Source organism: Vombatus ursinus, unplaced genomic scaffold (genome assembly GCF_900497805.2).
Source record: "Vombatus ursinus unplaced genomic scaffold, bare-nosed wombat genome assembly UNPS02014863.1, whole genome shotgun sequence".
Lineage (NCBI taxonomy): Eukaryota > Metazoa > Chordata > Mammalia > Diprotodontia > Vombatidae > Vombatus > Vombatus ursinus.
Window position 1 is genome coordinate 33,922,687 of NW_020954641.1, and position 14,703 is coordinate 33,937,389.

Consider the following 14,703-nt stretch of genomic DNA (forward strand, 5'->3'; position numbering starts at 1 on the left):
TTTGCTTTGTCTTTTCTTTTGGGTGAGGCAATTGGGGTTAAGTGATTGCCCAGGGTCACACATCTAGCAAGTGCATGTGTCTGAGGCCAGATTTGAACTCAGGTCCTCCTGACTTCAAGGCTGGTGCTCTATCCACTGTGCCACCTAGCCGCCCCCCAAAATATGTTTGCTAAAAAACCTCTTTGTGTGAGTGTTATAAAATATTCAGACTGCCCCGACAGCTCATAAACGTGGCTGACCTTGAAAGATTTTCTTTTAAAAACAAGAATAGAACAATAGTTGCCCTTTAATTAAGAGGGCTTTTTTTCCACACACACACACACACACACACACACACACACACACACACACACGAAGGTGATGTGAGAGCATTTTTTTTTCCTTAATGAGGACATCTATTGATTGAAAAGTCTCATTCTTTTTACTCTTTCTTACCAGAAGAATTTAATCAAAGGCACTTCCTTAATGTACTAATGTACTAAAAAAAAAAAAAAAGCCCTTTGTGTATAATAAGGATCTTTGTTGAATGGCAGCCTGATGCAGTGGGGAGAATATTTCCAATTTTTCCTGTATATAGCTTATCTGTACCTAGTCATTTGCATGTTCAGTCATGAGCTCCTTGACAGGGGCTGTCTTTTGCCCAGTGCATGGCACAGTACTTGGCACATTCACTGAATGATTGACCTAAAGTCAGAAGAGAACTGAGTTTGATTTCTACCTCTAAAATTACTAGCTAGGATAACCTTGGGCCAGTCATCTTTTCTGAGCCTCAATATCTCCATTGGAGGGAAATGAGGTAGTATGGTGGACAGAGCTCTGGGCTTGTAATCAGGAAGACTTATCTTTATGAGTTCAAATCCTGTCTCAGACACCTACTAGCTGTGTGACCCTGGGCACTGAACTATTTGCCTCAGTTTCCTCATCTGTAAAATGAGCTGGAGAAAGAAATGGCAAACCATGCCAGTATCTTTGCCAAGAAAACCCCAAATGGGGTCAGGAAGAGTTGGACACAACTGAAATGACTCAACAACAAAAATCCCCATCAGAAAAATGAGGATTAGGGTAACCTATAGTATCTACCTCGGTGGGGGGGGGGTGGCAGTTGTGAGGGTCAGATGAAGAATATATGTAAAGTGTTTTGTAAATCATAAACATTCTATAAAAATAAAAAATTATTATTATTGAAAAGAATATTAGGCTTAGAGTCACACATTTAAATTCCAGCTCTGCCACTTGATAACTAAGTGATTTTAGGCAATGACTCTCCCTTTCTTGCCTCTGTTTCTTCCTCTAAAATAAAGGTGCTGAAGGAGATGACCTGATGGTCCTGTCTACCCTGACATTCTGTGATTCTGTGAAATTGTAAATGAAGGGGAGCCAAGATGGCAGAGTAAAAGCAGTGACTTGCTTGAGCTCTTCCCCAAACCCCTCCAAATACCTGTAAAAAATGGTTCTAAACAAATTCTAGAGCAGCAGAACCCACAAAAAGAGTGAAACAAATTTCCAGCCTAAGACAACCTGGATGGTTGATAAGAAAGTTCTCTTGTGCCAGGCTGGGAGAGAAACACAGTTTAGCGTGGGTGTGCAGGCAACAACCAGGCCTCAGGGAAGCTGGAGCAGGCATCAGGGGACTGAATCACGGGCAGCTGTGGCGGTTTCCAGACTTCTCAACCCACAAACACCAAAGATAACTTAGAAAGTCAGTAGGAAAAGTCTGTGATTGTGATGGGAGAGAAGCTAGGTCCCAGCCCTAGTCCCAGCACAGTCCCAGGTGGCTGCTTCTGGAGCTTCTGGCCCACAGAATGAGGGGGAATTGAGTGGCTGATCAGCAGGGATTGCAGGGATCTCTTTGCTGGCTGAGGCAGGATTCTCTTGCTTTGCCTGTGCTTGGATCTGGGTCACGGTTCTGGGTGGTGATCTTGGGGTGAGGAGGAGTGTTGGCATGGTGGAGCTTGTGCTGATAGTGGAGAGGGAATCCTCCTCACAGTTCCAAGGCAGAAAAGAGTGCTTGTGGTCACTCACAGACCAGAGCACAGGCCAGGAAAGGAGTAAACACCTTGCCCTTGATCATACCACCGTAGAAGAACTGACAACTTACAGGTCCCTAGAAGTATCTCTGAAAACAGCTACACAAAACCCCTGAAGATTCGGACGGTGCATTTTCCACACTGGAAGCAGACCCTCTACCTTAACAAAGAGTTTAAAACTCAATGACCAAACTGTGCAAAAAAAACAAAAAACAAAACAAAACAAAACAACAAAGTCAAAGCTCCTACATCCAAAGCCTCCAAGAAAAATATGAATCAGTCCCAGGCCATGGAAGAACTCAAAAAGGATTTTGAGAAGCAAGTAAGAGAAGTAGAAGAAAAACTTGGAAGAGAAATGAGAGTGATGCAATAAAATCATGAAAAACAAGTCAATAGCTTGCTAAAGGAGACCCAAAAAAATACTGAAGAAAATAACACCTTAAAAAATAGCCTAACCCAAATGGCAAAAGAGGTCCAAAAAGTCAATGAGGAGAAGAATGCCCTAAAAAGCAAAATTGGCCAAATGGAAAAGGAAGTCCAAAAGCTTACTAAAGAAAATACTTCCTTAAAAATTAGAATGGAGCAATTGGAAGCCAGTGACTTTATGAGAAATCAAGACACTGTAAAACAAATCCAAAAGAATGAAAAAAATAGAAAACTGTGAAATATCTCATTGGAAAAACAACTGACCTGGAAAATAGATCCAGGAGAGATAATTTAAAAATTATTGGACTATCTGAAAGCCATGATCAAAAAAAGAGCCTAGACATCATCTTTCAAGAAATTATCAAGGAAAACTCCCTTGATATTTTAGAACCAAAGGGCAAAATAGAAATGGAAAGAATCCACCGATCACCTCCTGAAAGAGACCCCCAAAGGAAAACTCCTAGGAATATTGTAGCCAAATTTCAGAGTTCCCAGGTCAAGGAGAAAATATTACAAGCAGCCAGAAAGAAACAATTCAAGTACTGTAGAAACACAATCAGGATAATACAAGATTTAGCAGCTTCTACATTAAGGGACTGGAGAGCATGGAATATAAGATTCTGGAGGGCAAAGGAGATAGGATTGCAACCAAGAATCACCTACCCAGCAAAACTGAGTATAATCCTTCAGGGGAAAAAATGATCATTCAGTGAAATAGGGGACTTTCAAGCATTCTTGATGAAAGACCACAGCTGAATAGAAAATTTGACTTTGAAATACAAGACTCAAGTGGAACATGAAGAGGTAAACAGGAAAGAGAAATCATAAGACACTTATTAAGGTTGAACTGTTTACATTCCTGCATGGAAAGATGATATTTGTAACTCATGAGACCTTTGTCAGTATTAAAGTAGTTGGAGGGAAAAAATATATGTATGTATAGATAGATAGATAGATAGATAGATAGAGGGCACAGGGTGAGTTGAAGATGAAGGGGTGATATCTGGAGAATAAAACTAAGGGATAAGAGAGGATTATACTGGGAGAAGGAGAAAGGGAGAAGTAGAATGGGGTAAATTATCTCATATGAAACAGACAAGAAAAGTCTTTTACAGTGGAAGGGAAACGGGGGAAGGTGAGAGGGAATGAGCGAATCTTATTCTCATCGGATTTGGCTTAAGGAGGGAATAATATACACACTCAATTATGGAAATCTATCTTACCCTACAGGAAAATTGGGGGGGGGATGGGGACAAGAGAGTAGGAGGATGATAGAGGGGAGGGCAGATTGGGGAGGGGGTAATAGAAGCAAACACTTCTGAAGAGAGACAGGGTCAAAAGAGAGAATAGAATAAATGGGGGCGGGATAGGATGAAGGGAAATATACTTAGTTTTTCACAACATGACTACTATGGAAGTGTTTTGCATGACTACACAAGTATAACCTGTATTGAGTTGCTTGCCTTTTCAATGAGAATGGGTGGGGAGAGAGGAAGGGAGAAAATTTGTAACCCAAAGTTTTAAAAACAAATGTTAAAAAATTGTTTTCACATGCAACTGGGAAATAAGAAATACAGGAAATGGGGTATAGAAATCTATCCTGCCCTATAGGAAAATAGGAGAAGGGGATAAGAGAAGGGAGGGAGAGATAAAAGGGAGGGCAGATTAGGGGAAGGGATATACAGAATGCATGCCATCTTAGGGTGGGGGGAAGGATGAGATGGGGAGAAAATTTGGAACTCATCTTGTGGAAGTGAATGTTGAAAACCAAAAATAAATAAATTTTAAAAAAAGAAAGAAACGATGAAGAGGCAGACTTCAGAAAAACCTGGAAAGACTTATATGAACTGATGCTGAGTGAAATGAGCAGAACCAAGAGAACATTGTACACAATAACAGCCACATTGCGCAATGACTGACTTTCATAGACTTGGCTCTTCTCATCAATGCAAGGATCTAGGATAACTCCAAAAGACTCATGATAGAAAATGCTATCCACATTCAGAAAAAGAATCATGGAGTCTGAATGCAGATGGAAACATACTGTTTGCTCTCCTTTTCTTTTGTTGTTTTGTTTTGTTTCTTCTTTCTCATGGTTCCTCCCATTATTTCTAATTCTTCTATACATCACGACTAATGTGAAAACATGATTCATATGAACATATAAATAGAGCCTATATCAGATTGCCGTGCCATTTTGGGGGGGGGGAGGAGAGGAAGGGGAAGAAAATTTAAAACTCAAAATCTTATGGAAGTGAATATTGAAATAAAAAAGAAAAAAATTTAAAAAAGAAAAAAAGAAAGAAAATATTAAAAAAAATGGCCTAACCCAAATGGCAAAAGAGGTCCAAAAAGCCAATGAGGAGAAGAATGCCTTCAAAAGCAGAATTGGCCAAATGGAAAAGGAAGTCCAAAAGGTTACTGAAGAAAGTACTTCCTTAAAAATTAGAATGGAGCAATTGGAAGCTAGTGACTTTATGAGAAATCAAGACATTGTAAAATAAAACCAAAAGAATGAAAAAAATAGAAGACAATGTGAAATATCTCATTGAAAAAACAACTGACCTGGAAAATAGATCCAGGAGAGATAATTTAAAAATTATTGGACTACCTGAAAGCCATGATCAAAAAAAGAGCCTAGACATCATCTTTCAAGAAATTATCAAGGAAAACTGCCCTGATATTCTGGAATCAGAGAGCAAAATAGAAATTGAAAGAATCTACTGATCGCCTCCTGAGAGAGATCCCCAAAGGAAAACTCCTAGGAATACTGTAGCCAAATTTCAGAGTTCCCAGGTCAAGGAGAAAATATTGCAAGCAGCCAGAAAGAAACAATTCAAGTACTGTAGAAACACAATCAGGATAACACAGAATTTAGCAGCTTCTACATTAAGGGACTGGAGGACTTGGAATATGATGTTCTGGAGGGCAAATGAGATAGGAGTACAACTAAGAATCACCTACCTAGCAAAACTGAGTATAATCCTTCAGGGGAAAAAATGGATATTCAGTGAAATAGAGGACTTTCAAGCATTCTTAATGAAAAGACCAGAGCTGAATAAAAAATTTGACTTTCAAATACAAGACTCAGAGAAGCATGAAGAGGTAAACAGGAAAGAGAAATCATAAGGGACTTATTAAGGTTGAACTGTTTACATTCCTACATGGAAAGATGATATTTGTAACTCATGAGACTTTTGTCAGTATTAGGGTAGTTGGAAGGAAAAAATAATTATAAGTATAGATAGATTGATAGATAGAGGACACAGGGTGAGTTGAAGATGAACGGGTGATATCTGGAGAATAAAATTAAGGGGTGAGAGAGGATTATACTGGGAGAAGGAGAAAGGAAGAGGTAGAATGGGGTATCTCACATAAAGCAGACAAGAAAAGGCTTTTACAATAGAGGGGAAGTAGGGGAAGATGAGAGGGAATGAGTGAATCTTATTCTCATCGGATTTGGCTTTAGGAGGCAATAACATACACACTCAATTGGGTATGGAAAGCTATCTTACCCTACAGGGAAATAGGGAGGAAGGGGATAAGAGAGCAGGGGGATGATGGGGGGGGCAGATTCGAGACGGGGATAATCAGAAGCAAACACTTCTGAGGAGAGACAGGGTCAAAAGAGAGAATAGAATAAATGGGGGTGGGATAGGATGAAGGGAAACATAGTTAGTTTCCCAGAGCATGACTACTATGGAAGTGTTTTGCATGACTACACAAGTATAACCTGTATTGAGTTGCTTGCCTTCTCAATGAGGGTGGGTGGGGAGGGAGGAAGGGAGAACATTTGGAACTCAAAGTTTTAAAAACAAATGTTAAAAAATTGTTTTCACATGCAACTTGGAAATAAGATATACAGGCAATGGGTATGGAAATCTATCCTGCCCTACAGGAAAATAGAAGAGCAAGAGGATAAGAGAAGCAGGGGATAGATAGAAGGGAGGGCAGATTCGGAGAAAGGGTTTTCAGAATGCACGCTGTCTTGGGGATGGAGGAGGGATGAGATGGGGAGAAAATTTAAAATTTAGAACTCAAAATCTTGTGGAAGTGAATGCTGAAAACTAAAAATAAACAAATGAATGAATCTTTAAAAAAAGAAATTATAAATGAAACTTGTTTTCTTATGACTAATATCTCCCATTTCTAGAGCTCTTTGAGGTTTGCAAAGCACTTCTCACACAGTATCTTATTTGAACCTCACCAGCAACCCTCTGAGACAGGTATTCCAGGTACCTCTATCTCCATTTTATGGACTAGGAAACTGAGGCTCAGAATGAGACTTACCCAATTAATTTGAGTGAAAAAAGAATCATGTTGAGAATGCCTATTGTAATTCTGTGGAGGGGGCCTGGAGGGAGCAGGAAGAAGGTAAACTGTTCTAGCATGGCCAAAGTTCCTTAGGCAGGGATTCTTTCCCCTGTAGCTGAGGACAAAGGTTCAAAAGTTGGATATCAGGAGACAGCTGGATGCCACTAAAACATTCATGCTTGGGTTGCTGGCCTCCTTTCCACATGCATGGCTTAAATCCAAACTCTCCTGTTAAGTGTTGCTCTTTTTTTTCCCTTCTTCTTCTTCTTCAAGAAAATGTGACCCTTAAGCAGCGGAGAATGAGGCCAGAGTTCAGCACAGGGAGTTTTAATCCTTCTCATGTGAGGCTGGTGGCCAAAGGCAAACCTTAAGATTCTTGTTTCAAATGTTCAATTCAATTCTAGGAAAGTGGCCCCATTGACTGAAACCCAGTGGGGCCCAGAAGATGGGGAATAGCACAGGACAGATCAAATCCTGGCTTTCTGACCCTGGCATATGTGTATCTCCTACAATTGTTGTCCTTCGTTCTTGAAGACGACCAAAATGGTGTCACTGTTTTAGAGTCAAGTTATGGTACATGTGACTGTGGCTGATCAGACCAATATGAGCTCGGAATGTTCTACCACAGGTTGGACAGGTAGTCCATGGGAAAATTGGAGTGGCTTCTCTAAATTTGGACATCTCCTGTTTCTTTTGAGCTGCTTCAATTCTGCTTTACTCATAGAGCACTGCATCTTCTCTGATGAGGGCACTCCATGCCAGGTGGTCCTGTGCCAGTGTCTCCCTTGTCATACAATCAATTCCAAAGTTCTTAAAAGAGACCTTGAGAATGATCTTGTATCGCTTCTTCTGATCACCATATGAACGCTTGCCTTGTGTAAGTTTTCCATACAATTTTAGGCAAGTGTACATTTGCCAGAGCTAGCTCAGTGTTTGGGAGGTTCCAAAGGAAAGTGTAGGAGAGATGAGGTATTAGACTGCCTACCAAACTGAAGGTCTACAGAGCTGTTGTGCTAACCTCATTGTTGTATGTCTGTGAACCTGGATGGTAGACCAGTGCCATGCCAGGAAAATGAATCACTTCCATTTGAATTGTCTTCAGAAAATTCTGAAGATCACCTGGCAGGATAAGGTACCAGACACTAAGGTCCTTTCTTGAACTAAACTGCCAAGCATTCAAACTCTACTGTATTTCCCATATATGAGAGTTGGCTACCTCTGCCCACCTCCCACCCACACTCATTTTTTTTCCTTTGGAAAGCACAGAATCTGTATCATCAAGACCCCTTTACATGCTTTAAAATTTATTGAAGACCCAAAGAGCTTTCATGTAAGTGGGTTATATCTAGGGATATGCTGGTAAATGTTTAACAATCAGCTCCCCCCCTCAAAATGTACATGACACACTTTTACATTTAATCTGCCTTATTAACATTTTCTTCATCACTTTCTTAAGTCTAGACAATCAGTATAACAATAAATCAAGCCCTGATTTGTAGCATTTGCCAATTTCCAGGATGTAAATACTCCCACTGAATATTTAACAATCAGCTCCCCAGCCAGTTTGAGCTGGCTCTAGTAACACAGGGGTGTCCTCGTGTTACAGGAGGTGTTGTGAGGGTCAAACGAGACAGCATAAATGAAGATATTTTGAAAAGCATAAAGTACAATGCAATTTTGAGGGGCTGTTTCTAATTTATCCCCTCTTGTTACTTCTGTCATTTCTTATTATGGAACTTTTGTAGGGCTTTTGTACCATTCAGAAGTTACTTGTTATATGTCTGCCTTATATCTTCCTTAAACCACGTGCTTTTCAAGGGTAGGTACTGTGTCATCTCAGCTGAACTACAGGAATGTTTATTTAAGTGCCTTAGGCTTTATGAAAGGCATGCTGATAAGCCCTGGGAATACAAAGGCAAAAATAAAGCTCCTTGTCTGTCCTTCAGGAGTTTACATTTTCCTGAGGAGAGTATCGATATGCATAGACAAGTAAACAAATATTAATTTGAGGTAGGAGATTGGGGTGAGTCTAGGCAAGTTCTGTGAAGGAGATGAGATGTGAGCTGAGCCTTGAAGAAAGATAAGAATTTGGGGAGGTAAAGATAGGGAGAGTCCATTCCTGATGTAGGGAACAGAAGTAGGGGATGGAATGATAAGTTCAGGGAATAGCTTATAGCTAGTTCTGTTGAAGTGTAAAAAGAGTAATAGGAAGTAAATCTGGAAAGGTAGCTTGGAGCCAGATTGTAAAGGGCCTTAAAAGCCAGGCAGCAGAACTTGTATTTTGACCTAGAAACAATATGGGGCGACTGAAGGTTTTTGAGGAGGGTAGTGATGTGGTTAGACTAGTACCTTAGGAAGATAATGTAGCTTGGTAGCTAAGTGGCGCAGTGGATAGAACACTGCAAGACCTGAGTTCAACTGCAGCCTCAGACGTTTACTAGCTGTGTGACCCAGGGTAAGTCCCTTAACTTCTGTTTGTCTCAGTTTCCACATCTCTAAAATGGGGATAATAACAGCACCTACCTCCCAGGGTTGTTGTGAGGATCAAATGAGACAATAATTGTAAAGGGCTTAGCACAGTGCCTGGCATGATATAAATGTTAATTACTACTATTATGTTGGCAGCCATGTGGAGGATGGGTTGGAGAAGGGAGAGGCTGGAAGTGAGGAGACTAGGAGATTACTGAAATAGGCCAGGCAAAAAAGTGCTGAGGACCTGGGCTATGATGGAGTGAGTGGGGAGGAGGAAACAGATGCAGGAGATTGGAGGGAAGGAGAATTGAAAATATTTGGCAAACTATTCAGATATGAGGCATGGCAGAGAGGGAAGAGTCAAAACTGATTCTGAGGTTGTGAACCTTGTGTGTAGGAGGATGGTGGTGCCTGCAATAGAAATGGGGAAATTTGGAAGAGTATCAGGTTTAGTGGGGGGAAATTCCATTTTGGACATACTGAATTCGAAATGCCAATGGGACAACCAAGTGAATATGTCCAACAGACATTTGGTGATGCAAGACTAGAGTTCAATAGAGAGATAAGGACTCTCCTCAGGAAAATGTAAACTCCTGAAGGACAGACAAGGAGCTTTATTTTTGCCTTTGTATTCCCAGGCCTTACCAACATGCCTTTCATAAAGCCTAAGGCACTTAAATAAACATTCCTGTAGTTCAACTGAGATGACACAGTACCTACCCTTGAAAAGCACGTGGTTTAAGGAAGATATAAGGCAGACATATAACAAGTAACTTCTGAATGGTACAAAAGCCCTACAAAAGTTCCATAATAAGAAATGACAGAAGTAACAAGAGGGTATAAAGTGGTATAGGGGATCCGAGGGAAGAAGAGCAGGGTTGGGACATGGGAGAGGGTCAATAAGGGAAGAATTAAAGGACTGTCATGCAGCAGGAAGGCCAAGTTGTGATTAGACAGCATAAATTTGTCATTTGTCATGCTAGCATAAGTTCCTCCAGAAATGTTCTTTTTTTTTTTAACCTCCCAGCCCCATGCTATGCACATCAGAAGTGCTTAATAAATAATAATTGAATAAATAGACATCTGCATTAAGTGCCGATGGGTGTGCTGGAACTGGCTGGAACTGACAGGCAAATTTTTAGTCAGCATATTTATAGCTTGGAAATCAGCAAATACATTGGAGCTTGGTTTATTGTTTGGTTGATTGTTGACTCTAGACTTAAAAAAGAGGTGGAAAAAATGTAAATAACCTAGATTAAAATTTAAAGTCATTTTGATTATTATAAATATCCAAATTAATGACAAAGGACATATGAAGGAAGATGCTATCTGTATCTAGAGAAAGAGGTGATAAATAGAAGTATGTATAGAATGATTTTACATATATATACATACATACATACATATATACATATATATACTTGTGTCGAATGGTAGCCATCTCTAGGGGGGAGGGTAGGTGAGGGGAAAAAAGGGAAAAAAGAAATTTACATGATAATATATGTTTAAAAAGAATAGCAAGCTATACATAATAGATTTGCAGTTTCATGAGCAATTATCCCTTTTTTTTTTAGTATACTATATTATGGAAAGGCTTGTTTTATTCCATAAATTAAAAATTAATAAATTTTTTAAAAAGTATGTTGTGAGTACATTTTTTTTTTTCTGGAGAGCCAGTTGTTAAGTTTTTTCTAGCACATCTTTGGGTGTGGGCTATCCCAACTTCATTCTTAACAAAATACAATTCATTGAAATAAAAGATTTATGGCACAAACCATTACCCTGTGCAGGCAGGGTACTGAATTGAAGAGCACCCTAGCAACTCTAAACACCTATTTAGGGCATCATGATTTTTTCCTGTGTGCCCCAAGCAGCAGGAGTCGAGGACATGTGCATTCTGTTGCTTACCTGGGAGGAGTCACATTTTCTGGTATCCTTCTCTTTCTTTGCCAGTCGTTTCTTTTTCTTGTGAAGAGGATTGGACTCTAAAATCATTTCTTCAAGTTCAAAGGTGGGATCACAGTTCAGTCTGCCTTTCTGTAGGGAACAAAAGAAAAGGTCACCTCCCTAGCGGGACTCAGCCTTTTATATCACTTTACACATAGGCCAGATCTAGGGAAGGAACTGAACTAAGTCTCAACTGAAATAGGCCCAAGATAATAAAGACAACGGAGCTCCCACTGTGTGCTTTACATAATTTATCACCTGCTTCCATGGCATAGTGCATTCATCATTCTTTATGCTTATATTTTATTCTCTCTGTCTTCCAAAAGTCCACTCTGGGTAGAAAGGGAAACAAACATATTTTCTAAATTACATTTTACCTTTCTTGTTTGTGGACGTTTTGGGTCACTGTGGGGTTTCATTGCTGGAAAAGTGCTATGGCACTAATGAGATTGCTCACTCAGAGGGCTGGTTTGGGGTTTAATGGGAAGAGCAATAGATTTGTGAGCAGAAGGCTTGGAATCAAATTCTGGCTTTTCTACCGACTCTGTGTAACAGGAACAAGTCATCTTACCTTAGCCTCAGTGTTCTCCATTGTAAAATGAGAGGATTGAACTAGATGATCTCTAAGGATCTTTTCAATTCTAAATTCTATGTTACTACTTGACTAGGTGGCACAGTGGCTAGAGCATTGGGGCCTGGAGTCAGGAGGACCTGAGTTCAAATCTGGCTTCAGATACTTACTAGCTGTATACCCTGGGCAAGTCACTTCACCCTGTTTGCCTCAGCTGCCTCATCTGTAAAATGAACTGGAGAAGGAAATGGCAAACCACTCTAGTATCTCTGCCAAGAAAACCCCAAATGGGGTCACAAAGAGTTGGATACGACTGAAACGACTCAACAACAACAACAAAATTAACTCGCTAGGGAGGGGAGCCTACCTCTAGTCTCCACCACATTAAGGGAAATTTACTCCCTACAAAGGATTCATTACAGCCCAGACCATGGGACACTCCCCAACTCTGTAAGTCTTTATGGAAACGGCGATTTCCCCAAATGTGCTAAGTCACATTAATGTCTCCATGTTTTTTTAAACTTCTGGAGTGATTCTTGCTTTACCACTTATATCTTGACATGTGATCACAGACAGCCCTATACTGCCGTGCAATTATGTGAAATGTCTGTCCCTCCAAGTAAGCTGTAAGTTCCTTCAAGAACAACAGGGTCCCTTGGTTTCCCTATTTTTTAATCCCTAAAAGTTCTCGGCATAGAGCTGAGCTCGAAATTGGTACTCAATGAATACTAGCAGAACAATGACTGTGTGAATTTCTGCAGCCTGGAAACAAGAGCTCTGTGTGGAGTTAAAGACCCCAAACTCTGAACTTTCACCAGATTAAGGGCCTGAAATGCTGGCATAAAATGTATTGCCAACATGCCTCTAAACATAGCAATGCTATTGATAGATTAGCATCCTGTGTGCATTTAATCCACACAGACGAATGTATAGAAGCAACATTAGTTTGGTGGGTAGGGTACTAAGCTTGGACTTAGGAAGAGAAAGGTTCAAGTTCTGCCTCTGACATATATTAGCTATGTGACACCAAGCCTCTTCCTCAATCATATAACCTCTCTGTCCCTCATATGTCTCGCTTTTGTCTCTAGGACTTGGTAAAGTATAAATGTGGAGCTCCCTATACTAAGATCCTTCCTGTATTGAATCATACTGAATTCCCTCCTACTTTTCAGGATATACAATTTCAGTGATGTGGGATGGCCTGAGGCAAAGGCTATAAACACCAACATAGCAACACAACATTTGAGTTTTGCCCTGTAGAGCCCCAGTGGGCTGGAATTTATAGACCCTTCAAAAGCAGGAAGAAACATACTCTAAACTCGGAACATGTGTTGAAATGAACAGTGGGGGGTGGTGAGGAAGTGGGAGGTTGGACTTCTTTCAGCTGACTTACATTAGGAATGAAAGTTGGCATCAGCCTCTTCTGCAGAACTGCATCCCAATTCACATCCGCCATGTAGGAGCAGTCCTGGACATCTGATAGCTGAGAAAATCTGTGGTCAGGATTTTGTTCAAGCAACTGCCAAGAAAACACAAGAGTTTGGATGATGGACTATGGAAAGGCTCAGGGAGGCCAATTTTTATGGACAGTTCCATTTCTAATGTCTTTAGACATCTCTCTCCACTTCCCCCTACCATCTATATCCAAGCAGCTGCCAAGTCACAGAATCAAAGGTTGAGACTTGAAAGGAATATGAAAAATCACCCAGACCGGAGGTTTCAAACATGCCACTGAACCCACAACACTCCCAGGTGCAGCCTGAAGCAGATTAAAATGTAATCGGGAAACACTGAACAAGATAAGTAAAAATACAACAGAACGTAGATAGTATTAATACATGGATATACCACCTGCAGTGATCCTCACACATGGTTTAGTGGCTCCTGTTTCTATTTGATTTTGACACCACTGATTTAGACCCTCATTTCACAGAAATGACTCTCTACCAGTAAGCAGTCTGGTCAGTTCTGCTTCCACAGCATCTCTTGTATCAATCCTCTTCCCTCCAATGAATCAGACATTGGCCTCAGGAACTCATCACCTCTCCCAGATCCCCCATGCCTACCAAGGAAGGACTCCTCTTCCCCTCATTTCTTTGGAATCCTTGTCTTCCTTCTAGGATCAGCTCAGGCGCTGCCTTCTGTGAATGGGAAGCTTTTCCTGAGCCTCCTAGTTTCATTTCTCTTTCATGCCTGAAATTGCTATGTATTTATTTAACTCTTTACATATTGTAAACTCCAGTATGATATAGGCTCCTTGAAAGCAAGAACAATTTTAATTTTTTAAAGGTTTTTAATTTTCATCTTTGTGTTCCCAATGCCTATAATAGTGCTTTGCCCAGAGTTCTGTTGTTCAGTTATTTCAGTCATGTCTGACTCTTCATGACCCCATTTGGGGTTTTCTTGGCAAAGGTACTGGAGTGGTTTGCCATTTGGTTTTCCAACTTATTTTATAGATGAGGAAACTGAGGTAAACAGGGTTAAGTAACTCACCCAGGATCACACAGCTAGTAAGTGCCTGAGGCCAGATTTGAACTCAAGAAAATAAATCTTCTTGATTTCAGGCCTCACATTCTCTACTGCACTAGCCAACTGCTCCTTTTCACAGAGTAGACACTTAAATAATGCTTGGTGCGTTAAATAAACTGTCAAAACAAAGTGAAAGATTGCTATCTTAAAATACAAAAGAGATAGCATAGAAATTGCTAGGATATGGATATATGAGAATAAATGGCCTTGTGCACACAATTGACTTTTGCCTCTACTAAAGTCTCTAGAAAACACTTCATTGATGTGTGGAGGGGACAATGGCTTCTCAAAGGTGATGTCAATTCTGGCAGGTCCTGCTAACTTGACATGGCTTTGAGTATAGGCCAAAGAATAGACTGTGTCTGCCATCTGATGACCAGCCTACTTCAGTCTGATGGGCCCCATCACTACAAAAGT

General features: G+C 40.4%; 1 protein-coding gene across 2 annotated transcripts in view; it reads right to left on the reverse strand.

Annotated features, from left to right (window-relative positions):
- Positions 1–14,703, reverse strand: part of STK32A (serine/threonine kinase 32A) — a 106,085-nt gene that overhangs the window by 4,966 nt on the left and 86,416 nt on the right. For both annotated transcript variants that reach the window (XM_027841922.1, XM_027841921.1), the window contains exons 7-8: positions 13,151–13,276; positions 11,148–11,276 (exon numbers count right to left, since the gene is read on the reverse strand). In XM_027841922.1, coding sequence (XP_027697723.1) covers positions 11,148–11,276; positions 13,151–13,276 — 255 coding nt within the window. The remainder of the gene's footprint in view (positions 1–11,147; positions 11,277–13,150; positions 13,277–14,703) is intronic.